The sequence below is a fragment of the Ovis canadensis genome, chromosome 11 (assembly GCF_042477335.2).
Source record: "Ovis canadensis isolate MfBH-ARS-UI-01 breed Bighorn chromosome 11, ARS-UI_OviCan_v2, whole genome shotgun sequence".
Classification (NCBI taxonomy): domain Eukaryota; kingdom Metazoa; phylum Chordata; class Mammalia; order Artiodactyla; family Bovidae; genus Ovis; species Ovis canadensis.
This window is the reverse complement of record NC_091255.1, coordinates 56250542-56275798: the sequence shown is the minus strand read 5'-3', so window position 1 is coordinate 56275798 and position 25257 is coordinate 56250542. Positions and strand designations below refer to the sequence as shown.

The window sequence follows — 25257 nt, the reverse complement described above, 5'->3', positions numbered from 1 at the left end:
TTCTTAGTGATTATCTACTTCTGATCCCTCTCTCTCAAATGAGGATAATAATACTGACCCCATAGGCTTGTTGCAAAGAGTCGACAATATCTGCAGGACAGCCAGCACGATATCCTCTTACGCAGTAGAGTGCTTTGGAAGTGTTAGCTCTTGTCATGATTCCCTGTGGCCACCATGCCAGGGTCTCTCTGCTTCCCTTCACCCCAGCCTAGCTAAGAGCCCCTTACTCCGGTGGCTCCAAGACCCGGTGGAGTCACCTTCAGGTCCCTAACACACAGCTCCTTGGAAGAAGATCACAGCTGTCAGGATTACAGCCCCATCGAGGACCTGATGACCCTCAGAGAAATTACACACCCAGCCCAACATGAAGTGTGCAGACTTTATTAGCTCTGAGACCCTCCACTGCCCAGTAGGTCCCAAAGGTCATCACAGAACCATAAGGGCAGGGTGGCTGAGGGCTGGAGTTCTGGGCCCTGATGTGTCCACTGCAGAGGACACTCCCGTCTCTAGCTAGTTCCCAGGCTCTCGGCAGAAGGTCTTGACCAACCCTGGGGGCTTGGCTGCGTGGTGGGGGAGAGTTCTGAGCTGGGAGGTAACTGGACTCTGCACAGAGCCAGGCTCTCATACAGAAAAGATCAGAAATGTCTCCTTTCTTCCCTGAGCCCTCTGTCCTGGCAGCTACCTCCACTCCTGAGGCTCATCCACCTTCCACCAGCCCTGCTGTCTAAAGAGAGCCCTGGAGGAGGCTGGGGAAAGTCACGAGCCTCTTCACCTGCACCATCTGGGGTCACCTGAATTGGCAGTTTGTAACTACTCTAGGTGAAGGGCTAGTTTAGAGGCTGGCTGCCTCCCACACATCCTTAGCTATCACCTTACCCACATTCAGTTCCTTCATAGCGCTTCTTTTGTTTGTTGTTTAATCCTGGGGCACAGTGGCTCTAGCTCCTCGAAAACCCAGGATCTGAGCCATGTCTCTGGAACTCCAACTGCTTGGGCACAGAGCTGAGGTGTTCAGGGAGGGAGGGGAAGCGGGGACCACAGACAAGTCCCTGTATCTCCAAGGGACACAGAGGGGAGGCCAGGGGTGACAGGAGCCCCTCGGGCTGGCTCTGTTCCGAGTTTAGTGTCAGAGTTCTGTCCATTTCCATGGCAGAGAGAGGCATCCTAGAGGAAGAGTTCCTGAGCTCCGGCCTCCATTCATCCGTGTCACCGTAGCTGGGCATCTGGCGGGGGGCAAAAAGAGGGGGGCAAGCAGGGTGGGGAGCCTCCCCAGGGCACCCTGACTTCAGGGTTGGGAACCAGCAGGAGATGTATCCTGCTGCCCCTGTTCCCGATGTGGAGTCGGTGGTCACAGTCTTGGCTCTGCTACCACCTGTCCAGGCTGCCTACTGTGACTCAGGCCGTAAGGGAGGACAGCAGAAGTCACAGCTGCTCTCAGACCACTAAGGCCCTGGGCCAGGTGACCACTGAGACCAAGGTAAGGGTGGGGGAAGACATGCAGCCACCGCCAGGCAAGCCCCTGCGGGTCCCCTCCACTGCTCACCTGTGCCGGGGGTGGGTCACCCCGGGGCAGCTGAGTTCCTGGACTCTGAGTCGCTGAGGTTGCAGGGAACAAGGCCAGGTCATTGGAGGCGGAGGCTCCCAAGATGTAGCCAGTGCGGTCCTGGGGAAGGGGCTGCTGAAGGAGTTTCAGGATGCGGCTGAGGTCTGAAGACATGCGGGACTCCAGCCTGCCAGGCAGAACTCCACAGTCAGGGTCAGGGTCACGGTTGGCAAAAGCAGTTTAGGTCCTGAGGGCAGCCCTCAGTTTTGTAGGCTTCAGGCTGTCCCTGCTGGATGAAGCTATCTCCCCGCTATAATCTACATGAGTGCTAGGTCGCTTCAGTCACATCCAACTCTTTGCGACCCCATGGACTGTAGCCTGCCAGGCTCCTCCATCCATGGGATTTCCAGGCAAGAATACTGGAGTGGGTTGCCATTTCCTTCTCCAGGGGAATCTTCCCGACCCAGGGATTGAACCCGGGTTTCCTGCATTGCAGGCAGACCAAACTCTTTAATATCTGAGCCACCAGGGAATCTCCTACAATCTACAGCCTCCGCCCAAATTCCCCTTAGTACATCCCTGACTCTGATAATCACAGTGATCAGGCAGCTGCACACATCATTTAGTCCTCACAGTGAAGTTTTTTTAGGAGGGAGGGTAGGTACCAAATTACTTAATTTGAAGGAATGGTACTAAGGAAAGAACTTAAGTAGATGTTTCAGTACAACTTATAGAATAGATGAAGGTAACCCAAACACACCTGTACTGCCTTGGTGAACAGAGAAGTCACCCCCGCCCCCCAGCTACAAGAAACCAGCCTAATGCTTAGCTCTCCTTACCACTGTTTCCCAGAGGGTGCTTGAGAAAGAGACAGTCTGCCCTCATCATGAAGCTTCGACACAGGTATTCTGGTTACCCCCATTTCACAAAAGAGTAAACCAAGGCTCAGAGTGGTTGTTACTTATACACAGTATTTCTGGTAAGTTACCAAGCCAGAATTTGAACCCAGGACTGTGTTGCCCCTAAGCCCTCACTCTGCCACACAGCCCTGACATCCACAGGCCACACCCCCTTTCCAAGGGCTCATGCTATTTTTTTTTATATTTAAATATTTATTTATTTTGCTGGAGAGGGTGTGGAGAAAAGGGAGCCCTCTTACACTGTTGGTGGGAATGCAAACTAGTACAGCCGCTATGGAGAACTGGGTGGAGATTCCTTAAAAAACTGGAAATAGAACTGCCTTATGAGACTCTGATGCTGGGAGGGATTGGGAGCAGAAGGAGAAGGGGATGACAGAGGATGAGATGGCTGGATGGCATCACTGACTCGATGGATGTGAGTCTGAGTGAACTCTGGGAGTTGGTGATGGACAGGGAGGCCTGGTGTGCTGCGATTCATGGGGTTGCAAAGAGTCGGACATGACTGAGTGACTGAAATGAACTGAACTGAACTGAACTATGACCCAGCAATCCCACTGCTGGGCATACACACCAAGGAAACCAGAATTGAAAGAGACACGTGTACCCCAATGTTCATCGCAGCACTGTGTATAATAGCCAGGACATGGAAGCAACCTATATATCCATCAGCAGATGAATGGATAAGAAAGCTGTGGTATATATACACAATGGAGTATTACTCAGCCATTAAAAAGAATACATTTGAATCAGTTCTAATGAGGTGGATGAAACTGGAGCCGATTATACAGAGTGAAGGAAGCCAGAAAGAAAAACACCAATACAATATACTAACACATATATATGGAATTTAGAAAGATGGTAACAATAACCCTGTAAGCAAGACAGCAAAAGAGACACAGATATATAGAACAGACTTTTGGACTCTGTGGGAGAGGGAGAGGGTGGGATGATTTGGGAGAATGGCATTGAAACATGTATAATATCATGTAAGAAATGAATCGCCAGTCTTGGTTTGATGCAGGATACAGGATGCTTGGGGCTGGTACACTGGGATGACCTAGAGAGATGGTATGGGGAGGGAGGTGGGAGGGGGGTTCAGGATTGGGAACTCATGTACACCCGTGGTGGATTCATGTTGATGTATGGCAAAACCAATACAGTATTATAAAGTAAAAAAAAAAAAAAAAAGAAAGAAAGAAAGAAAGAAAGAAAGAAACCTACTATAAAAATAAAATAAAATAAATATTTATTTATTTGGCTGCACCGAGTCTTAGTTGTGGCAGGCAGGATCTTTAGATGCAGCATGAGAACTCTTAGTTGCAGCATGTGGGATCTAGTTTTCTGACCAGGGATTGAACCCAGGCCCCCCGCATTAAGAGCACGGAGTCTTAGCCCCTGGACCAACAGGGAAGTCCTGGACCTACAGAATTTGTTTCAGCATGAAGTTACACCCCTCTCCCCACTTGGCATGTTTCAGGTTTGCTGGGACAAGCCATCCAAGGAACTATCCTCGGTGAGAGGGCTGGGGAGGTCTGCAGCTAAAAGGGGCTGGCCATTCTTAAATCACTGGGCTTCCCTTGTGGCTCAGCTGGTAAAGAATCCACCTGCAATGCAGGAGACCTGGGTTCAATCCCTGGGTTGGGAGAATCCCCTGGAAAAGGGAAAGGACACCCACTCCAGTATTCTTGCCTGGGTCGCAGAGTCAGACACAACTGAATGACTCACTTTCAGGATTTCACTTTCATTCTCAAACCCACAGGACATGCAGCGATGTCCCCGAGGCACCAGGAGGGGGCGCCCGTGCCTAGCCTGCCACGGGCCTGCCCTCCGTGGCTGCCCCATCCCTGCCCACAGGTCACCCACCTGTTCATCTGGGCCTGGAGCTGCTCTAGCCTGGAGCCCAGCTCCCGAGGCCAGCAGTCTGAGTCTCCCTGAGGGTTTGGGGGACTCTGACTTGGCCTGGGGGGCACTTGCTGCAGCAACTCAGGCCAGAGGCCAGATGCGTCTGAGATGCTCAGGGAAGGGGCTGCACCTGCAGGATGGGGAGAGGGAAGCTTGAGCCAAGGTCCAGCCGGTTCTGGAGGCTGGGCCTTCTCGAGCAGAGCCCGGGCCCTGTTCCCTACCTGCTGCGGGAACACGGGGTGGGAGGAGTAGATCTCCTTCCCTGGGTGTCCTGCCCCCATAGAGGCCTGGCTTCAGGGACTCAGAAGGCTGTAGCCCAGGGAGCAGGGTGGGACCCCAGCCTGGGGGAGCTGCCCGGGTGGGGATGTCCAGCCCAGGCCTCACTGTCCAGGGAGCTGCCGCCCAGAGGGTCTGCAGTACCTTGATGTGCAGCCCCGGGGACGGGCCGGTATCCACCCCTGGGGGCAGCCCTCACTCAGGCTCTGAGGACACAGTGGGAGGAGGGATACAGGGGCCTCCGATGCTGAGCCTGAGGAGGCCTCTCCTAAGAGAGGCAGGATGGGGAGGACCTGCCAAGGGCCAGGAGGCTGGGCAGGGCCTTCAGGCGAGGGAGGGGCAGACTCTGGCAGGGGCCGATTTTGCTCACCTGACTGGTTGTCACTGAGGAAGAAGCCCTGGTGGTCTTGACTGCGTGGAGCCTGTTGGGGTGATGGCTGGTGACCACCACCTGCCTTGTGGGGAACAAGAGCTTCAAGTAACAGGGACCACAGCCAGGACCGGGCCTCTCTCCCCTCCCCTACCCCCGTGGCAATGAGGGGAGGGTGGTTGCAGGCGGCTGGGCACCCCCAGCGTGCTCTTGGCAGCTCCTCTCCTGCGTGGACTGGCAGGGGATGCCCAGGGGCTTGGAGCTGGGCATACCCCAGGGAGTTCCACGAGAGGCTGCCTTGAGCAGCAGCGTGGGGGTGGGGGAGGCAGGGGAGCTTTCTCCTTCCTTTTCCTCAGGGCTCTGGGACACCCACCCTCAGCCTGGACCTACGGGACAATTCCCCCTGAGGGGTGGAAGTCTGGAAGTCCAATCCCTTCGGGGGTGCTCTCATCCATGCCCTTGGCAGCCCACCCACGCTGGTAATAGGACTTGGGGGCACCCAGGGGCTGCAGATGTCCCAGGCCACGGATACCACAGCCCTCTTGCTCAAGTGTCCAGCCACTGGGCACTTGGGCCACCTGATGCCTCCTAGAAGCTGGGCACCCCCTGCCCCCCGCCCCCCACCAAGGCAGAGTCCTCACAAGAGGCCTCCTAGACAGGCCAGGCAGGAAGGGGAGAGCCTGGGGAGGGGAGGACAGTAGAGGGCAGGGTGGGGAGGGCCGTCCAGAGCAGGTAAACCTGCCTCAGCTCCACCTCCAGATGCTGGGTGCGGGGCTGGGCCAGTGGAACCCTCCACCTGAGGCCGGGGGTGGGGGCTCAGTGCCCGGGCCTCAGCCACTGTGGCCCCTGCTAGGTGCGCCTGCCCCCTCCTTCCCACTAGCTGGTTCCTGGCCCTGCCCTGCATGCAGACCCTTCTGGGCACTTCTATTCTGTACTGGCTGTCCCATGCCTTGGCCACCCTGAGCTCCACTGATATTTGGTCTCACTGCACACCCTTGAGACTGCCTTGGTTCTTCACTACGGAGCTCTTGGGAGTTCCCTGGTGGCCTAATGGTTAGGATTCTGGGCTGCTGCGGCCCAGGTTCAATCCCTGATCAGGGAACTGAAATCCCACAAGCTGCTTGGTGAGGCCAAAAAAAAAAAAGAGAGAACTATTTAGCTCTTTCTTTTTTTTTCCTTTCTTCTTCTTGGGTTATTATAATCTCCTCCACTGAGTGATACATTTGAGAGGAGAGATTGCTCTATCACTGCTTACACTTCTGGGACCTGGACTGTGAGCTCGGGGATGGCAGACACTGCTGCCCGCCCCCACCGCCCCCCTTATAGCTTAGAAGGATGTAGTGGGAAAAGCCTGGGCTATGGAGATGCATAAACTTGAGTCCCATTTTGGCTGCACTACTGACTATATGATTTACTGTGTGACTGTGGCTTTAGTCATTTGTCTGCTAGGACCCTCAGTTTCCCTATCTGGAAAATGGGGATAATACCACCACCTGCAGGAAAACTAAATGAGATCGTGTAGAAGGAGCCCAGTGCTTACCACATAGTTGGTGCTCCGTAATTGGTAGCTATCTTCATACTTAGCATTATGTTGGCCATGGGAGGCACAGAAGTGATTATGACAAAGGATGAAGAGGCGGGGTTGAAAAGAAGGGAAGCGGTCAGACGGGTCCTCTCCAGCCAAGCAGGCCAAGCACTCAGCAGGCTGACTGGCCATGGCCCATTACAGGCTGGCTGAGGGCCACCCCCGACCCGGCCCATCCATCCCAGACTCACGTCCCGCAGGTTGAAGGTGACTTCCAGCTTACTCCAGAAGCTGTCTGCGAAGGCAGGGTACATGTCCAGCACCTCCAGCAGGTCTGCCCGCTGGATCTTGTGCAGGTCACAGTAGGTCAGGGCCCGTACATCTGCGCTGGACTTGCCCGGCCGGGCATGGAGGCTAACGGGCTCTCCAAAGATGTCATTCTTTCCTGCCAGCCAGAAGGGTGGGGAAATCTCCAGGGCCTGGCTCCCTACTTTCTTCTGAGGAGCCTCCCTGAGGACCTCTTAACCTTGACCTCACCCAGCTTCAGGGATCCTGCCAGGCGGGGGCCTGGAACAAGGCTGGATGTGCTGGCTGAGGGCAGGGAGTATGCAGAGACCCTTGTCACCCCAGCCTGTGGGTCCCCTCGCTTATCTCCAGGATCCTTGGGATCACCTTCTACCAGAATCTCCTTTCTGTTTCCCACTTGCTTGGGAACTGCCCCTCCCACCCCTACCCAGGGAACAGCAGGCAGAAGAGACACCAAAGTCTCCTTGCCCAACCTCTTCCTCTCAGGCTGGCCACAGAGCTGCAGAGTGGCGGGGACGAGGGGTCAGGACCACCCAGCTCCCTGGGACAGCACCTCAGGCTTCTCTCTCTTCGGTTCCCACTCCCACTGTGGGGCCACGTGACCGGCATGGCCCTCTCTGCACTCCGGTGTCCCCACTCTAAAATGGCTATAACCATATCTGCCCTGGCTGGCCCCCCGGGCAGTCCAGGGGAGCAGAGGTGATGCTGGAGGAAGTGCCTCGGAGAGTGAGAGGCACCAGACAGGCAGATGCAAGGCGTTAGGGTGGACGATGTCACGGGGCGGACGTGGGCTGGATGCGGGGACAGGTGGTGAGGGTGCTGGGCCATTCTGCTGCCAGGCACTGTGCTAGCCACAGGATTAAAAACATGACTAGGGCAGAAGTCCCACCCACAAGGAGCCCCCCAAATCCCCAACAGACAGATTATAGAATGATCTCTAGAGCCTCAGAACAAGTAGGAGCCAAGAGCAACGGGCCTACAGAAGAGGGAGGGGTTCATTCCACCAGGAGTGGTTGGAGGTGGGGAGGGGTCTTACAGAGCTACTGGGGTGGAGCCTGGGCTGTGAGAATCTAGGAGGGCTGGTCCTCCAGGAGAAAGGTAATCGGGTAGAGGATGCAGGCTGTGGTCTGTGCAGCACAGTCAGGGTTCAGGGCAGAGAATCCAGGGCCAGAGTGCCACAGACCATGATTATGATGGCCACTTCCCACAGGAAAGTCCAGCCCCCTAGCCTGGCCATTCTGCACATAGGGTGCTAAGTGTTTGCTCAGTGATGGATGGCGGCCAGGACATGTGCCCCCAAGAAAACAGGATAAAAGGTCTCTCACAGAGGAGGGACTGAGGAGGCTCAGAGAAGGGAGGGACTCTCCAGGGTCACATATGAAACCCAGAAGCTAGAAATCTGGGCAACATTATAAAGTGATGGTTTTCCAGTAGATGAAGGATTATGACCTAATGTCCATTTCTACTCAGGACAAAATGAGAGTTCATGTCTCTAACTGAAACTTAAATTGGACTGGCTTCTTAATTATTAATAATAATTATCTCTCCCACCTGAACGGCACTTCTAAACTTGGCTGGGAACGAGGGACAAGCTCATAGAGGAGCTGAGCTTGAGCTCAGCACTGAAGGATGCCTGGGGTCTGCCAGGCACAGGTGTGAGGCAGCTACTCCGGGTGGAGTGGCCGCTTGTGCAGAGGCACAGCGGTGGGACAGATGGGCAGGTGCAGGGAACTAAGTAGTCTGATGGCTGGAGCATGAGCCACCAGAGGGAGGGTGGCTGGACCCAGGGGTGGCCAGAATGTGGAGGGCCGTGCACAGAGGTTGACATTTGCCCCATGGGTCATGGGGAACCATGAAAGGATTTTGAGCAGAAGACCATGCACAGATGTGAATTTCAGGTCACTGGCAGGTGGAAGATGGAGTGTGGGGTACACCAGATTCAGGGCTGCAGGCAAGGAAGGACACAGTGAGGACTGGGCCCAGGCAGGGACAAGGAGACAGGTATGGGACAGAGAGATCTCAATGCAGGGAACAGACGAGGTTCTGTGGCTGCCTGGATGGTGGGTGTGGGCCAGGAAAGGAGGAGGGTACTTCCCTGGCTGACTCCCAGGTCTCTGGCCCGGGCAGTGAGAGGTTCACAGTGACAGGGATGCTCATGGAGCTGCCTTTGAGGGAAGACGATGATTTCAGATTAAGATAAAGCTGTTTGGTCTGCCTATGGAATATAAGGATGGCCATGTCTGGAGATGAAAGGAATCTTCCAGTCTGTGGAGAGGCTGGGGCCGGGACGGAGCTCTGGGGGTCCATGTGGCACACAGGCGAGGCTGAGATGATGACAGCAAGGAGCTGGCCCAGGTGAGGATGTAGCGAGGGCAGGCCGGAGGGAGAGGACTGGGCGGAGGGGTAGAGGAAAGCCCGGCCAGGAGCACCAGGGGACGGGGAGGCTGACGGCCTGGTCAGGGACTTGGGGAGGGCTGAAGGCAGGGGGGAGGTGTGGAAGATGAGAACCACCTCAGACATGGCAAGTGACCTGCCCAAGGTGAGTGACCTGCCCCGCGTGAGCAGCAGAGGCTGTGTGTGCCCCCAACCTCTCCCCTGTCCAGAGTTCCTTATCCTTCCTCCAAAGTCCAGCTGTCCCTGCAGCTGCACTGACCACCGCCCCCTCTCCACCCCATACAAGCCCCTGCCTTCTCACTCCAGCTTCCTAAGAGCGCAAGAAAGTCGCAGCTTGCCTGGACTTCCTCAGCCCTGGAATCCGTCTGTCCACCTACCAGACCTCTCTGAGCTTCAGCTTCCTATCAGGAAAATGGGGCCTGTGGCCCGGGTTGGTGTAAAGGATTCCGTGAGCTGGGTGTCAAGCTCCCCCGTGGCACATGTTCAGCACGTGGCAGGTGCCATCGGTGTCCCTGGGAACGGCCTGGTCCAGGCAAGACACCTATCCCACCCCACCCACCCCCAGCCAGGCCCTCCCCGCCCAACCCACCGAGGATGGCCACCACCACGTCGTCGCGCAGGATCTCGATGGAGCCGCGGGAGATGAAATAGAGCGTGGAGAGCACGTCGCCGAGGTGCACCAGCGTGTCCCCGGGTGGCGCATGCGTCGTCTTGAACTTGACGGCGAGGGCGCGCAAGCAGCCCTTGCTGGCGCCGTGGAAGGCAGGGCAGTGCTGCAGCAGCGCGCGGTGCAGGTGCAGGCAGATGTCGGCCTGCAGGCACTCGGGGAAGCCCTTCAGCACCTGCGGGGGCGGCGGGGGCGTCCAGCGGGGTGCGGCCGGGGCGGGGGCTGGGGGAGCGGGAGGTAAGGAGGGTTCTGGGGACGCCCAGTGCCTGCGGGACCTTGGTCTCCCCCCACCGCCCTGCCCTGGGGGCATTCGCCGGAGCTGGGACTTGAGCGAGGTGGCCGGCCCCACCCGGGCCCGAGGGGCAGGGGCTCACCGCATTCATGTCGATGCCGTTGGTGTAGGACCAGGCGTGTTGGAAGTACTCCTCCAGGCGCTGCCGCAGGGGGTTGGGAATCTGGTGGAAGCGGATGAACTCCTTGACCCGCAGCATCTGCGTGTGGTAGCGAGCCGTGCCCGAGTACAGGCGCTGGATGATGGCCGACACGTTGCCGAAGATGCTGGCGTACATGAGGGCTGGGGCAGGGCGGCGGGATGCGGGGCTGAGCTCCAGAGCATCTCCCCCAGGCCTGCTCCAGCTTCCCCCACCCTGGGATCCCCCAGCCAGGGAACCCTCTGTCCAGGGCGAGGTCAGAAGTGTCCAGGACGGTGCCAGGGTGTCTGGGGGTGTACAAAGACCCCTGGGCCCCTTGGCAGCTTCCGGGGCCCCATAGGCCAAACTCCTGAGAAGAAAGAACTAGGGCAATGGGTTTTTTCAGTTCAGATTTGTTTTCTCTTTCAAGCTGTAAAAATATTATAAAGGGAAAACTCTTGGTCTGTTTTCACCCCTTTCCCCCCCATTGTTTTTGTTTTTCTGGGCTTTCACATCTCTAAATACTCTGAACATGACAACTTAATCTGCGTGTAACATTCCACACTGCCTCTCCTGTTCCTAGGCCACGTGTCTGGAAAGGCAGGAAGCACAGTGCGGGGCCTGAGAGTACACAGCCCTGAGGGCTGGTTCTCTGGGAGACGGCTCCTGGGCTGGAATTGGGTCTCTCTGTAACCCCTGGCAAACTAGGACGTCCATTTTCTTGGTCTGCAAACAGCTCATACTATGGCTGTCAGGGAGCAGTGATGGGAACAAAGCATGGACCTCTGATAAGGACTTAGAAAAGTGCCTGGCAGGGACTTCCCTGGAGGTCCAGTGGCTAAGACTCCATGCTCCTAAAGCAGGGGTCTCCGGTTTGATCCCTGGTCAGGGAACTAGATCCCACATACTGCAGCTAAGAGCTCACATGCCTCAACTAAAGATCCTGCATGCTGCAACTAAGACCCAGCACAGCCAAATAAGCATATATTGAAAAGAAAAGTGCCTGGTGAGCACATTTCATAGATGTGGACCTGTGCTAAGAAGGGCCCTGGGTTTTGGTTTAGTGCTCTGCTCTCACTGTCTTGAAATAGTTGATAATATTTTAAACAAAGGGCCCTACATTTTCATTTTGCATGAGGCCCTGAAAAAGGCAGCTGGCCCTGATCCCTGGCATATATCGAGGGCTATAGATCCTGTATATAGTTAGTGTGAAAGTGTTAGTCACTCAGTCGTATCCAGCTCTCTGTGACCCCATAGACTGTAGCTCACCAGGCTCCTCTGTCCATAGGATTCTCCAGGCAAGAATACTGGAGTGGGTTGCCATTTCCTTCTCCATTTTCTTCTGCCCAACCCAGGGATCAAACCTGGGTCTCCCGCATTGCGGGCATATTCCGTCTGAGCCACCACGGAAGCCCACAGTTAGTGTACACACATGCAAATATTCATTGTGCTGCAAACTTAGGACCTGCCAATCACAGAAATTGTTACTGTGTTATAGTTCATTACAAAACTAAACCTGGAATTCTTGGGTAAGGTCCCAGACACTCACAGCCAATGAGCATCACACAGATGGAGAAGACCTTTTCAGAGTTGGTGTTGGGGGAGACGTTGCCAAAGCCCACGCTGGTGAGGCTGCTGAAGGTGAAGTACAGGGCGGTGACGTACTTGTCCTGCACTGAGGGGCCCGAGGCTGGGTCACTACCGTTGTAGCGCTTGCCGAGCTGCGCGCCCAGGCTGTCCAACCAGCCGATCTTGGGCTCCAGGTAGGGCCGCTCCACGTTGCCGATGGCATACCAGATGCAGGCCAGCCAGTGCGCGATGAGCGCAAAGGTGCACATGAGCAGGAAGAGAACCGCTGCCCCATACTCAGAGTAGCGGTCTAGCTTCCGAGCCACACGCACCAGCCGTAGCAGCCGCGCTGTCTTCAGCAGTCCAATCAAGGTTGTGGTCTGGAGAGGCAGGGAGGGGGCCCCGGGACTGGGGTCAGCCCTTGAGAGACTGTGACCTTGAGGTCCCTTAGGACCACATTTATTCCCTTGCAGGTATGGTCACATAATCATTAACAAACACTTACGGAAAGCCTGCTTTGGGCCAGGCTCTCGGCAGCGGGACACTGTGTAGGACCTTAAGGAGCTCTCAGCCTAAAGCTCAAAATAGCTTTATGGTTGCCCGGACAGAAGTCTAAGGAGGCCACAGAGGAAGGGGAGGAAAAGTCTGCAGCGACAGGGCAGGGAAGGCTTCCTAGAGGAGGTGACACAGGAGCTGAGTCTTGAAAGATGAAGCTGGGTCTCCAGACAGGAGGGAGAGGGAAGGGGCATTCCAGGCACAGGGAGCAAGCAATGTGAAGAAAGGCATGGATGTGTGAAATGGCACGGTCCACCTGGGGAACCAAAGGTGGTGCTGCAGGTGAGAACACAGAGCAGAAGATGGTAGAGTGGTGAGGAATGAGCCTGGAAGATGGGCAGGGGGCGCTGCTGTGGCTACAGGCTCCTCAAAGAGCTTGGCTTTTATTCCCTGCTACTGGGGAGCCATTGAAAGTTCTGAAGACTGGATTGAATGAGGGTCAGGGTCAGATATGTGATCTGAAACTTGTTCTGGCTCCTGTATGCAGGGGGTGAGGCTGGCAGGTGTGCGGCTGGGGCAGAGGTGGTAAGAAGGCCACTCCGTGTCCAGGCAGGGGCAGTGCAGGTGGAAAGGGTGGGGAGAGCACTTGGGGATAGATTTGCTGGAAGTGGGTGGGTGGGCATGGGAGCATGCAGTCACAATGGACACTCCATGCTGGACAGGCTAGGTGATTGGGGTGTGACTGGAACACAGGACGCAAGCTATTTGAGTGGAAATCTCATTCCAAAGGACTTCCCTGGTGGTCCTGTGGTTAAGAATCCACCGTGCAATTCAGGGGACATGGGTTCCATCCCTGGTCTGAGAACTAAGTTCCCACATGTTGCGGAAAAACTAAGCCTTCAAGCCACAACTCCTATGCCCAAGAGCAACAACGAGAGAGTCAGTAAGAGTCCACGCCCCACAGCAAAAGATCTCGCGTGATGCAATGATGATCCCGCAGGCAGCAATTAAGACCCAACAGCCAAATATATAAATGAATGAGTGAATGAATAAATAAATAAATATTAAAGCAACAATAACAATAAAGCTGATCCCAAGGAAATGGAGCAAAAGGACAGACTGGGACTAGAAGCTACGAGAACAGCATGGAGATGCCCTCGTCAGCTGTGAGAGGCAGAGTGGGCAGAGTGGAGGGGCTGGGGCTGCGGAGGCAGTCAGGCTGCCTCTCAGGGATTTCCAGGGTAACTGTGGTTTAGAAGTCAGCAGGATGGGCGAGCCGCATAGGAGTGCCTGTCCCAGGAGGGGCGGGGTTCGGGAGCACAGAGAGGGCACCCAGGCCTAGGGGAAGCCCCAGATACTCCTTCTCCAGGGCTGGGAGGTGACAGATGTCTGAGGTCCCTCCTTCCCACCACTTGCTTTGGCAAAGGTGCCCCATGCCAGGTACTCCCCGTACCCAGGGCACAGGGGGACGGCCTCGGGGGGCCGGCCTGAATGGGGTTCGCTCACCTCATCAGAGCCGGTGCGGAAGATGAGCAGGTCGAAGGGGATGGCGGCCACCATGTCGATGAGGAACCAGCCCTTGAAGTAGTGGACGGCGATGCGCCGGGGGTGGCTGACCACCTCGTCGTTGGTGTTGACGTAGGTGGTGCGGAAGTTGATGACGATGTCCACCACGAACATGATGTCCACGATGAGGTCCACCACAGTGAGCGGGCTGCAGGTGTAGCCGCAGTCCCCGCGCTGAGACTCGTCCTGGTCGCTGAGCAGGAAGGCGGCCGAGTAGGGCGTGAAGACGGCTGTGTAGATGACCAGCAGCAGGATGAGCCAGTCCCACACGGCCTTGAAGGGGCTGTAGTGCAGGAGGGTCCCCCGGTGGATTCGAGGGGCCTGCAGCTTGTACTCTGGCAGCACGTCCGCTCCCAGGGACAGGACCTAGGGGTGGGGACCAGGCAGAGGTCAGCCGGGTGGCCCCTGCCAGGGAGATGGCTCTGGGAGGGGTGGAGATGCGGGGGTGAGGCCGAAGATGGGAGATGTGGGAGAAGGTGGGTGGCAGGGCAGTGCAGGGGAGAGGGGATGCAAAGATGGGGGTGTGGCCCGTAGGACAGGGACAGTGCATAAGGGGACAGGAGTGCTGGAAGGACGTGCCAAGAGGAGGTGGGGTCCAGAGGAGGGGGGAAGCTCTGTCTCATAGTGACCCCAGGTTTGAACTCCCTCATAAACAGGCCAGCCTGGAGTGGGTGAAGACGGGACTGGGGGAGGGGAGAGGGGAAGGCCAGGTTCAGGCCGATTGAGGGGGTGATGAGGGGTGACTAGTCTGTCTGGTGGGTTTGGGAAGTTTCCAGTGGTCAGGTTTCCCATGGGAACAAGTCACCCCCAAAGTAGCCTCTTCATTCCTGAGGGCCCTCGGAGCCTGGACCAGTGAGGGCCCACTCTGGGGCCAACTCTCAGAGCCTTCCACAGAAAGAATCAAATTTGGGGGGTGTATAGTTAACCTGAACCCTTGATGGGTCTGGGTACTGGTGGCCTTGACTACTTTGCACATGTCCAAGGGGGAGTTGATCATTGCATTCTGAACCCCCTCTGCTATGCCCCTCCGACCCCCACCTCTGAGGTTTCAGCCAACATACAATCACCAGGGCCCAGCCTAACATGCCCAGGCTCTGCCCAGCATGAGCCTGGCAGTTGGGAGCAGAGGGCATGCCTTTTGTAGCCAGACCTCCCAGGTTGATCTGGGGTCTGACATTGCTGTCTGTTTGTCTTGGGGCAGGTTTTGTAACTTCTATGAGCCTCAGTTCCCTCACCGGCAGAAGGGGACAACAAAGGACCACAAACTCCATGGGGCTGTTGGCTGTACTAAGTAAATGAGCTGGTGCATCTTTTTTTTTTTTTTTGGTAGTGCCGTGCGGCATGCGGGATCTTAGTTCCCTGACCAGGGATGGAACCCATGTTCCCTGCCTTGGAAGCTCGGAGTCTTAACCACTGGACTGCCAAGGAAGTCCCAAGCTAGTACATCTTGATGGCACAGGCCATTACACTTGATAATCACTCCTCTCTGCTCATCCCATGTCAGACACTGCCCTGACAAGGATGGGGCCTGAAAGGTGTCCCATGGGTCATCACCACACACCCACCCACACCCAGGATAGGGCCCTGCAGATGGTTCTGGTTTAAGAAAATCTGCAACATAAGGTTCTGGCCCTGAAAGCCAGATCCATTAGCAAATGGGATCACAGTATGGAAGATCCACCCAAAGGCTGGTATCAACCACACGGTCCCCCATCTGCCATCCAAACCCCTGGGAGGGGCCACAGTGTCCTCACCCTGCAGGGACCTCCTGCTCAGCCTTGGCCTCAGCTCCTGTTTGGCCTCCCTGGGAAGTTTCCTCTGACCCTGCACAGACCTGACCCATGTTTTTTTATTTTCTCCCGGCTCCTTGTAAATCTCCTGACAGCAGTTATCTCCACTGACTTACAGCGGCAGCTCCCTCGTCCCGCACGCTCAGTCCACATGGGGGCTCAACTAAAGGGGACTGAATGAGCACGGAGAGCTTGGGTCATCATGGCCATGTCCATCCCTGGCTGCTCAAGGCCAACCAGGAGGAAACAGCAGAGCACACGGAGAGGGAGGGAGGCGGTCAGAACTCGGAGGGCGGGGTCAGAAGAAGTGTCCCCGTCCTAGGGGCTTCTAGTTGGGGTGCCACCTCCTCCACCACAGATCTCCGGAATCTCCCACCGCCTCCGAGGCCAGCACGAGGGGCCTCTCCAGTGACCCCAGAGCTGCAGGGCTGTCAGGACACAGGAGCCCAGGTATGGGCTCACAGCCCTCTAGGCCCTCTGAGTTCTGGTTGAGGCTGGTGTGACTTCCCTGCTCTGGGCCATGCCCTGAGCTCTGGCAGGCTCCTCCCCTCATTAGGGGCAACATGGGGTGGGTTAGTAAAGCCAAGAGGGGCTGGGGCAAGGGGCAGGACAAGTTGGGTGGGGGCAGGGACCACGCACAACTCTCTAGCCCAACAGCCCCCATCACCCCATCACCAAGCCGAAGGTCCCCAGGTGCACAGCTAGGTGGGCCTCCTGGTCACTGGCCCCCCGCTCCCCGCCTGATGTCCAAGGGCCCAGCCCTACAGCCTGGGTCTTTTCTGCCCCAGGGCTCTTGCACTTGGTGAGTGGCTGGGTCACAAGGAGTTTCCAGCCCACCTGCTCCAGCACAGAGGGTGCTTCAGGTGAAAGGGGGTGGGAGGCAAAGAGCTGCTCCATCCCCTCAGGGAGCAAAGTCCCAGGGGAGCTGGAGGAGGCCCCTGACCTCGCCCTGCACCCCCTTGCTCAGCCCTGGCCTAGGCACCTCTCAGTGTCTCCTAGGGCCAGCACCCTCAATGTCAAATGAGTCCTCAGAGACCATGTGGTCCAAGTCATTCATCCAGACGGGACCCTAGGGCCCAGACAAGGCACAGGTCTCTTGCCCAAGGTCACATAGCAGACAGTGGCAGGCCCCCTGAACCTTGGGCAGTGCTCTCTGCACTTCCCTCTGGAGAGGTCAGCTGGGGACCGGGGCACAGGCCCCAGGAGGAGGGACAGTGTGGTCAGATGGAACAGAGGACCCAGGGCAGTTTGCCCTGGCCTGGCCAAAGAGGGGCTGAGGCTTTCCTGACTGTTCCCCAGGGACCCGTGCCAAGGGAGCTGAAGATGCCAGGTTCCCTCCCCACTGCCTGGACTGCAGAAGCATCCTGTCCTAGGGGCTGGCTGTCACCTCAAAAGCCAGGAGCAAGGCTGGGGCTCCCCACCCTCTTCTCAGTATGGCCCTGACATCTCTCTGCTTCTCCTTCTCTGAGACTGGCAGAGCCTTGGGTGGGTCCCAAGGTGTCCTGCCAGGTCCCTCTCCTGGCTTCTCCAGGCCTAGGATGTGGCACTGCTAACCCACCCTCCCCTGGCTCCGGGAGCTGCCAGTCAGGATGGGAGTCTCAGGGTGGGCCTTTAGGTCTAAAGAATCAGACTCTAGCAGGACAAGAGGCCTGGAGCTCAGACCAGACACCAGGGGGCTGGGCAGGCGGGCTCCCTCTGATCATCCAGCCCCAGAGGAGTCCAGCACCTGGGCCTGAGGAGGGACTGTAGGGCCCAGCACAGCCCCACCCACCCTGGCCTGCAGGCCGCACCTGGGTGACCTTCTCGGTGACGTTCTGGGTCCGCTCCACCACCTTGTGGGGCGCGATGATCTCAATCTCTGTGGTGGAGCCGGAGCGGTGCTTCTCCAGGTTGAACTCCACAAAGTTGAGTGTGAACTGCGGGATCTGGCTGATGGTCCTGTACTTGACCCTGCCCGCTCCAGGCCCCTGTGCCCCTGGCCTGCCATGAGACCCATCTGAAACCAAGGCCCGGGTTAGAGCAGTCAGGGCTGGGACCTGATGCGACACCCGATGCTGCCACCTCCCAAACGCCACATGCCCCTCCCCCTCCCATGCCCCTCCCCTCCCATGCCCCTCGCCCCGCCCCCTCCACCTGCCCCCCCCCACTTGCCCCGCCCCGCCCCCTCCCATGCCCCGCCCCACCCCCTACCTGCCCCCCGCCCCGCCCGCTCCACCTGCCCTCCTCCTCACCCGAGCCCAGGAAGCTCTGTCGCAGCAGGCGCTGGGACAGGCTGCGGCTTCCCCGCTTGGCCAGGAGCTGCGCCAGGTCCTCGAAGTTGAGGATGAACATGATGACCGCCCCGTCCTCGTTCTTCACGGGCACCACATCCACCAGGCAGCGGAAGCAGGAGGCTGCAAACACCGTGGGAAGGGAGGGTGGGATGTCACCGGAGGGGTCCTCTCCTGCAGGAACCTGGCCTGGAGAAGCTAGGCAGGGGGCTGGGTTAAGGTCAAGTTGAGAGCAGCCGTGGGCGGGAGAAGAGGCCCGCAGAGTGGCCAGAGCTGTTGGTGACACTGCTCAGCAGGGCCCCACCCACAGAGCAGAGGTGGAGAAAGCCGCTAAGCTCCTCATTAGGAGATAATGCAGCCTCGGGCCCAAGTCCACACTCGGCCCTCAGCTTGGGGCTTAACCTTGAGGTTTGCTTCTGCTGTAATTAAAGCTGAGCAGATGGGGGTGGATTAAGTGGGGAAGTGAGGCTGGGTCTCCTACCCCCAAGTAGCTCTGGCTGGCCCTGGGTTCAGCTCCTGTGCTCCCATTCCCCAAAGATGTCCTGCTCCCCTGATGCTGGAGGGAACTCACCGAGAACACATCAAGTGCTGGGCACCGAGCCAGCGGGCACTTTGGGCTCAAGCTCCGTGGTGGCACATGGTGGAGCCCTGGAGGGCGTACTCAGACCCCTGTTCTGCAGAGCCTGGGCTTCTGAGAAACTGACCTGCCAGGACTGGCTGGGCCACGCATCAGGGAGGGCTGGGGCCATGGCGCGGGGAGCCCTGCGCTCTCATACACAACAGTCTGGAGAGGGATGGGGACTTGTCTGGGCCGAGGACACTGGAGTGAGGGCCAGGCTGCGGCTCCAGACCAGGAAGGGGCTGTCATCTCAAGGCAGAGGTGCTGGGACTAGGGGTGAGGCAGGTGGGGCAGCGGCCTGGGGGCTGCAGAGGGAGAGGGAGATAGATGGCAGGGTGGGGGCGGGACAGGCTCTCCTGCTACTTACGCAGCCATCACAGGCCGCCCAGACCCAGCCATTGGCCCTTTGGTTCCTCTTTCTCTGCTCCAGGGTCTTGCTCCGTCTCCCATGGGTGAGTGGAACAAAACAAGCTGAAACTGCCATGTTCCCTAGAGCCAGGCAGCAGGCTGGGTGGATGCCCTGTGAGCCCTGCTCCACGGTACCCCATCATCCCATGTGCTTCAATTCAATGTTGATGGGTGTCAGGTCCAAGGACGCTAAGGGCAGGGGACTTGGGTAAACATGACTAGCAGAAAGCAGATTTGTCTGTCTTGTTTGGTGGAGGCCATGACCTGTCCCAGGTGTTGTTTGTTAGCTGAGTGAATGAAAGAATGAGTGTAAATGTGATTGGATAGGAGGCTATTACTACTTTGGGGTCCATTAGACTGCCTCTTCCCCAGATCACCCTCTGGAGTGCCCTTCCCTTGACGCCTTCTCACCCCCTCAGTGCTGGGGTGCAGCCGAGCTGTCCACCTCCTCCCTCCCACTTTCTTCCCTGGAGCAAGAATCTCCCGGATCAGATTCCTGGACTCCCAAGCACCAGGCAGCCATCTGCCAGCTGCCGCGCTGGCCCCAGGGGAGACATCCACACCGAGGAGAGGCCGCCCGCTCGCCTCTGAGACCCACTCCTGGGCTCGCAGGGCTGTGGGCCTGCTTCCCAGACCAGAGCCTGGCACTCTCATCAGCACAGGGCATGGCAAGGCCTGGGTGCTGGGACCCACCCCGGAAGCCTCCTTGGCCAGTGGCCTGAAACACCACCCCCAAGGCCATTCTCTCTCCTCACTCTCTCTGGCACTGCGGAAATCTGGCCTGGTGGGGAGCTGGCAGAGCTGGGCAGGGCTTCCAGGCTCTATGCTTCTAGGGGCTGCCAAGACCCAGCCTGTACCTACTGATGCTATCTTTGGAAAACTAAGGCTGAGAGTGAACCAAAGACTAGCCCATCAGAGCAGTGAGGGCTGGAGGGCAGCTTCACATAACACCCCCTGCCCGACCTTCACACCCGCTGGCTGCCTTCGGGCTGATGGAGACAGGAGGATTCAGACAAGATCAGAGCATTCTTTTCCTGATCCCTAAGCTGTCTTGGGCTTCCCTGGTGGCTCAGATGGTAAAGAATCTGCCTGCGATGCCTAGGTTTGATCCCTGGGCTGGGAAGATCCCCTGGAGGAGAGCATGGCAACCTACTCCAATATTCTTGCCTGGAGAATCCTCATGGACAGAGGAGCCTGGCGGGCTACAGTCCATGGGGTCACAAAGAGTTGAACATGACTGAGTGACTAAGCACAGCACAAGCTGTCCTTGCTCATGAGTGAGTGTGGGTGACCAGAAGTGGGTGAGTGTGTCACCCTAGGGGGTGCCCGGGAGTGGTGGTGTTCCTGTGCCCTCGCCCTGATCCTGGAGGGTGGTCGACAGGCTCTGCTTGCCCTCTCTTGCAGGGCTTCCTCTCAGGGCCCACCTCTCTGACCCTGGACAGTGGGCTCATCTCTCCCTCTGGACAGCACACTGCTCCCGGCTCTGCTCTGCCTCCCAGATGTGCCCCTTCCTTCAGTTTCTCATAGTCCCCGCCCCTCCCCTTGGAGGCTCTCTTGTTGTCTGTTGTCCCTATCTCCTTACACCCTGCATCCGGCATGTGGTGAGCCCTCAGGGAAGAGCTGGTGCCACAAAGGCCGCCACTAAGAGTGCAGCTGCTCCACCCTGCCTCCCCGCTGGGTGTCTCTGGCATTCGTGGGTGAGTGTACACAAGATACTGGGACCCCAGACCTCCGCCCATGCCCTTCTTCCTGAACTGGAGCTGAGGACTGGAGGAGCCCCAGGCTTCCTCGAGTCTGGCTTGGAGATTAGGGGACTCTCTGGTTTGGGGTCATCACAGAAGATGATCCAGCCAAGGCAGGCAGGCGGGGCTGGGCCCCTCTGGCAGGTCCCCAGGGGGCGCAGCGGTAGGACTGTTCTCCAAGGCTCCCTCCAGACTCTCATTGGCTTGAGTCTTGTGGCCATCCCCATGCTTCCTAGCTGTTAGGTCCTTAACTTTTCCTCGTGAAGGTAGATGGCAGCAGAGCTAGTTTCTCAGGGGTCTCTGAGCCCTGTCTCATGGGGTAATTTTTGTCAAATGGCCTGGCCTCTTTGAACGTAGCTTTACACAGATGTACAATGTGGAGGTGTATGGCCACAGACTCTCTACTTGAACTTGGAGAACTATCAGTGGTTTACCCCTTTAGAGGAAAAGAGGATTATAAATCAGCTAGAATTCTGTAGGGGGTGGGGGTGTGACTCTTCCTCTAACCAATGGAAGATGGGGGAGAGGAGGTATTGACCGGAGGAAGGGAAAAACCACCATTAGGATGCCCTTCAGCAGGCTATAAAGGCCATGTGAATATGATAAAAACAAAACAGAAAAAACAATCACGTGGTCAGAGTGGACCAGAGGGTGTACATAAGTTATCTGAGCATCACATCCTTCTCTTAGGGGAATGCTGGCCACACCAATTTCAGGTAGGTCCCAGGTGCTCAAGGTCTTGGACTATCATGGGTCAAGGTGGGCTTCCTTAGTAGCTCAGATAGTAAAGAATCGGCCTGCAATGTGGAAGACAGAGGAGCCTGGCAGGCTACAGTCCATGGGGTTGCAAAGAATTGGACACGACTGAGTGACTAAGCACAGCGCACAGGTATGTGGGCAACTTGTCATTTCCACCCACAGAAAACCTCTAAGACTCAGTCTCCAGGGCTCCTTCTGACTGCTAGAAGATGCCAGAGCAGGGTTCTGAGCACCCGAGGATCTCAGAGGGTCAAGGCTTGACCTCGACCTCGGCCCCTGGCCCAGCACAGCTGGGGTGCTGAGGAGACCCTGAGAGCCCTGAGCTGACATCACTGGGAGTCTATGATCAGCTTTTACGCCTCTCAGGCCCAGGAAGGGCTCTGAGGTCCAGGAGAGGGACAGAGGTGCCTGCTGGCCTCCGTCATTCCCTGCTGCCCCATCCTGTTCCCCTGGGACCCTTCTCACTCCTTTGACTGTCACCTCCTCTCTGCAATGATGTGAGGAGGTGAGGTCACAGCTTTTAAAAATATTCTGACTTCATTAACCCTGTGAGTGCTCCCAAACTAAGCCAGGTTCTTCCTAGTCCCCTAATCACTACAGCCAGAGGGACAGCCAGGACCTGCCCAAGAAGCACCTCAAACACCTTAAACACACACACACATGCTCAGGTTTACGCTTAGTTCATGCTCCACACACCAGGCCCCTGCAACCATGACTGTGAGCACCTTTCAGCCTCAGTTCAAAGGTGCCTGCCCTTTACCTGCACTCCAGTGGCCCTCATGCTTTCTTCCCCAGGGAGGGTCCTCTTGGGCTTCTTTCCCCAAAAGTTCCACCTCGGAACACAGAGGCTGTTGGGTTCCTTTCACCCTTCTTGGGATTATTCGGACCAGATATATCCGAGGGAAGAATCCAGAGACTTGGGGTCCAGTCCCAGCTGGGACCCACGCAGTAGAATCCTGGCCAAGTTCTTTCTTTTTCTCAGGGCTCAGTTTCTTTGCCCATGAAATGATTGATTAATTAATCTAAGCCAGTGGTTCCTAAACCTGACAGAACATCTAAACTGCCAGGGAGATTTTTCCAAATATACCTGTTTGGCCCTCATTTCACATCTCTGAGTCAGCCCCTTTCTAGGGAAGGTGTGTTTTGGAAAACAAGTTCCAGGTAATTCTGATGCAGAAGCAGGCTGAGGGGGCCACTGATCCAGGTGATTTCAAAGGGACTTTTGGGACCCTAATTCCCACCCATCTCTTTCCTCTCCACACAGACCCAGTGGAGACACTGAAGTACTGAGGGGAGGGCCTTGAGGGGCTCCAGAATTTCTTATCCTTGGCCCCCGCCCTATGCTTCTGTTCTGTCTGCAGTAGCTTGGGCTGGCAGTAATATCCCAAACTGGAAAAGCCTCCAGGGCCAGCACAAACTCCAGACTCTGTCTCCCCAAAGAGCTGGGGTCCCTGAGCCACACCCAGCCCTCTTTTCAAGCCAGCCGCCCCCATGCCTTGCCTGGCCCCAGAGGCCTTGAGGGGGTGACTCCTCCTCTAATCCCCAGAGCAGACGGAGATGAGGAAAGGTTAATTTCCGTCCCAGCTGCCTGACAGCTGGGGCTGACAGTGACAGAGTGGACAGCCAGGAGACCGGGGACACGGGGGAGGGACGATGGTGTGGGAGGCCCTGCATGCGGCCAGGACCAGTTGGTGGCTCAGCCTTGTCTCTGGCCCCTGAAAAGGACCTCAGAAGGCATTGCACCCAGGGTCCAGCACTTTCTCCATACAGCTGAGGAAATAGAGGCCCAGAGAGGAGACAAGATTCATCCAGGCCCTTTGGTCCCCGGGGTCAGTGCCCTTCCCATGACCACTCTGCCTGGACGAGAGAGGGGCCGAGCCTGCCTTGCAGAATCTGTGGCCTGAGGGTGCCTCACCATCCTTGCGGTAGTAGAGGATGTCCACCTTGCACTCCTCGGCCCCCAGCAGGGCCTGCGCCAGGCGGGACATGGCACTGCGCGGGGTGTTGGGGCCTGTGAGGAAGTCGCAGGTGCATGGTCTCTGCATCACTTCCACTCGGGAGTAGCCGAAGAGTTCACAGAAGCCGTCGTTGCAGTAAATGATGGCACAGTTCTCCATCTGAGCGTTGGCGATCAGGAACTTACGACCTGGGGCGGGAGGTGGGAGCCCATGGCAACCAGGACCAGGCAGTAGGGAGGGAAAGATCAGAGGGACTTGTGGGAACGGTTGGTGTGTGTGTGCGTGGGGGGGATTGGATCTGGATGCAGAGCAGAGCCGTGATCAAAATGAAGGAAGGGGAAGGTCAAGTCTGGGGAGGGTGGGAAGACCAAGAAGGCCAGAGTCATGGGGGAAGGCCATGGGGCTCCTGGGAGTAATGAGGGGGTGGTCAGGAGGGGAAGCAGGACAATGATCAGAGAAGGGGAAGGGGAATCAGGCCTGGGAATTGTGGGGAGACCAGGGCAGTAATGGGGTCGGTGAAGTGGGGGAGAGGCCCAAGTCTTCCTGGAGCAGGGAAAGGGACAGGTGAGAGGGAGCAGGGGTGTGAGCTGGGGGCCCGGCCTGGGTGAGCTCCTAGAAAGACCAGAGTGGCTCAGTCAGGAGGTGAAAAGGAGGGTGAAAAGGAACCCTCTGGAGGAAGTTGCAGGCAGAGGAGGGGTCAGGAGGGAAGCATGACAGGTATACAAGGGGAGGTCAGGGCTTAGAACGGGCAAGAAAACAACTCAGGGTGAAGCGGGGAGCTGCACTTTGCCCAGCGTGTAGAAAGGAGGTGGCGTTGGAGGTAAAAGTAGGGGCTCGCTGGAGGAAAAGGTGTTTCTCGGACATTGAAGGGAAGGATATGCGTTTGGCATCAGACACCCCCCCTACCCTGCTCCATTCAAAGTTAGTAAAGGGTCCGGCCACTCCTGCCGCCGAACCAGGGCTCCAGATCATGCCCCAACCCACCGCACACACTCACTCTGGCCCTCGAACTTGCGGATGATGGTGTCCAGGTAAGTGTTTTGGGGCGCGACGTGGCCCCTGCGGACCGGCATCTTTCGGCCGCGGCCTCTGCCCGGAGCCAGCAGCTCCCCGGCTCCCTGCTTCTCCGCCTGTCCTCTGGCTCAGTGGCGTCCGGCTCCGGTGGGCGCCGCCCCCGGGGAGGGCCGCAGGGCTTCGTGCCCCGCCCGCCCGCCTGCGTCTACCCCTCTGCTGCCCTCCCCGGCTGGCCGCTCGCCGCGCGTCCTTCCCTCCGTGGCCGCCCGGGAGCTGTCCGCGCCGCGGTGCTGAAAGGAGCCGCGCGGCAGCGGCGGCGGGGCGGGGTCCGCGGGGCGGGGGCAACTTTTCCGAGACTCAACGGGGCAGGGGCGGGGCCCTGACTCTTAAGGGGCGGAGCTGGGCGGGAGTCCGGCGCCAGGAATCAATCGGGTAGGGCCTCTTTGAGGAGCTTCTGCTCTGTCCCAATGGACTGTGCCCTCGGCCCTCTCAGACCCGGTTCAGGTACCAGGGGGCCAATCTGGACATTGCCAGGCCGTCTCTCTCAAGCAGAGGAGGAGAGGAGGAGCCAAAGGGGTTGTTAAAGGCCTCAGATAGTCTTCTGCTGAAGGTTTCTTTCCCGATCTGACCATTGGACTGGACTCGGGCAATGGTATGGATAGACCTTTACCAAGTGCCCTTTAACTGAATCCCAGTGCCCATGCAGACCTCCTAGTGGCAAGCCCATCCAGGACCTGGTACTGGCAGTGTAATG

General features: G+C 57.5%; 1 protein-coding gene across 2 annotated transcripts; it reads right to left on the bottom strand.

Moving 5' to 3' along the window:
- Positions 1 to 365: 365 nt before the first annotated feature.
- Positions 366 to 24630, bottom strand: KCNH6 (potassium voltage-gated channel subfamily H member 6). Of its 2 annotated transcripts, XM_069543705.1 has the most exons (14): positions 24487 to 24630; positions 23447 to 23677; positions 17965 to 18126; positions 17524 to 17729; positions 13884 to 14309; positions 11863 to 12262; positions 10278 to 10477; positions 9826 to 10078; positions 6788 to 6981; positions 6552 to 6590; positions 5012 to 5096; positions 4327 to 4495; positions 1544 to 1730; positions 366 to 1223 (listed from the first exon to the last, which is right to left on the bottom strand). In XM_069543705.1, the coding sequence occupies exons 1-14, from the start codon at positions 24560 to 24562 to the stop codon at positions 939 to 941; spliced, it is 2913 nt and encodes a 970-aa protein (XP_069399806.1). In that variant the 5' UTR covers positions 24563 to 24630; the 3' UTR covers positions 366 to 938. The 2 variants fall into 2 exon arrangements, with proteins under 2 accessions (XP_069399806.1, XP_069399807.1); XM_069543706.1 differs by lacking the exon at positions 6552 to 6590 and having other exon boundaries at positions 24487 to 24622.
- Between the last annotated feature and the right edge of the window lie 627 nt (positions 24631 to 25257).

Excerpts from the sequence above, each read along its gene's own strand:
- KCNH6 (XM_069543705.1), bottom strand. The coding sequence starts at position 24,562 with ATGCCGGTCCGCAGGGGCCACGTCGCGCCCCAAAACACTTACCTGGAC. Across the intron at positions 12,263-13,883 it reads TCCGCACCGGCTCTGATGAG|ACCACAACCTTGATTGGACT; the intron begins GTGAGCGAACCC and ends CTGCCTCTCCAG. Across the intron at positions 6,982-9,825 it reads CGTGGTGGTGGCCATCCTCG|GAAAGAATGACATCTTTGGA; the intron begins GTGGGTTGGGCG and ends TCTGGCTGGCAG.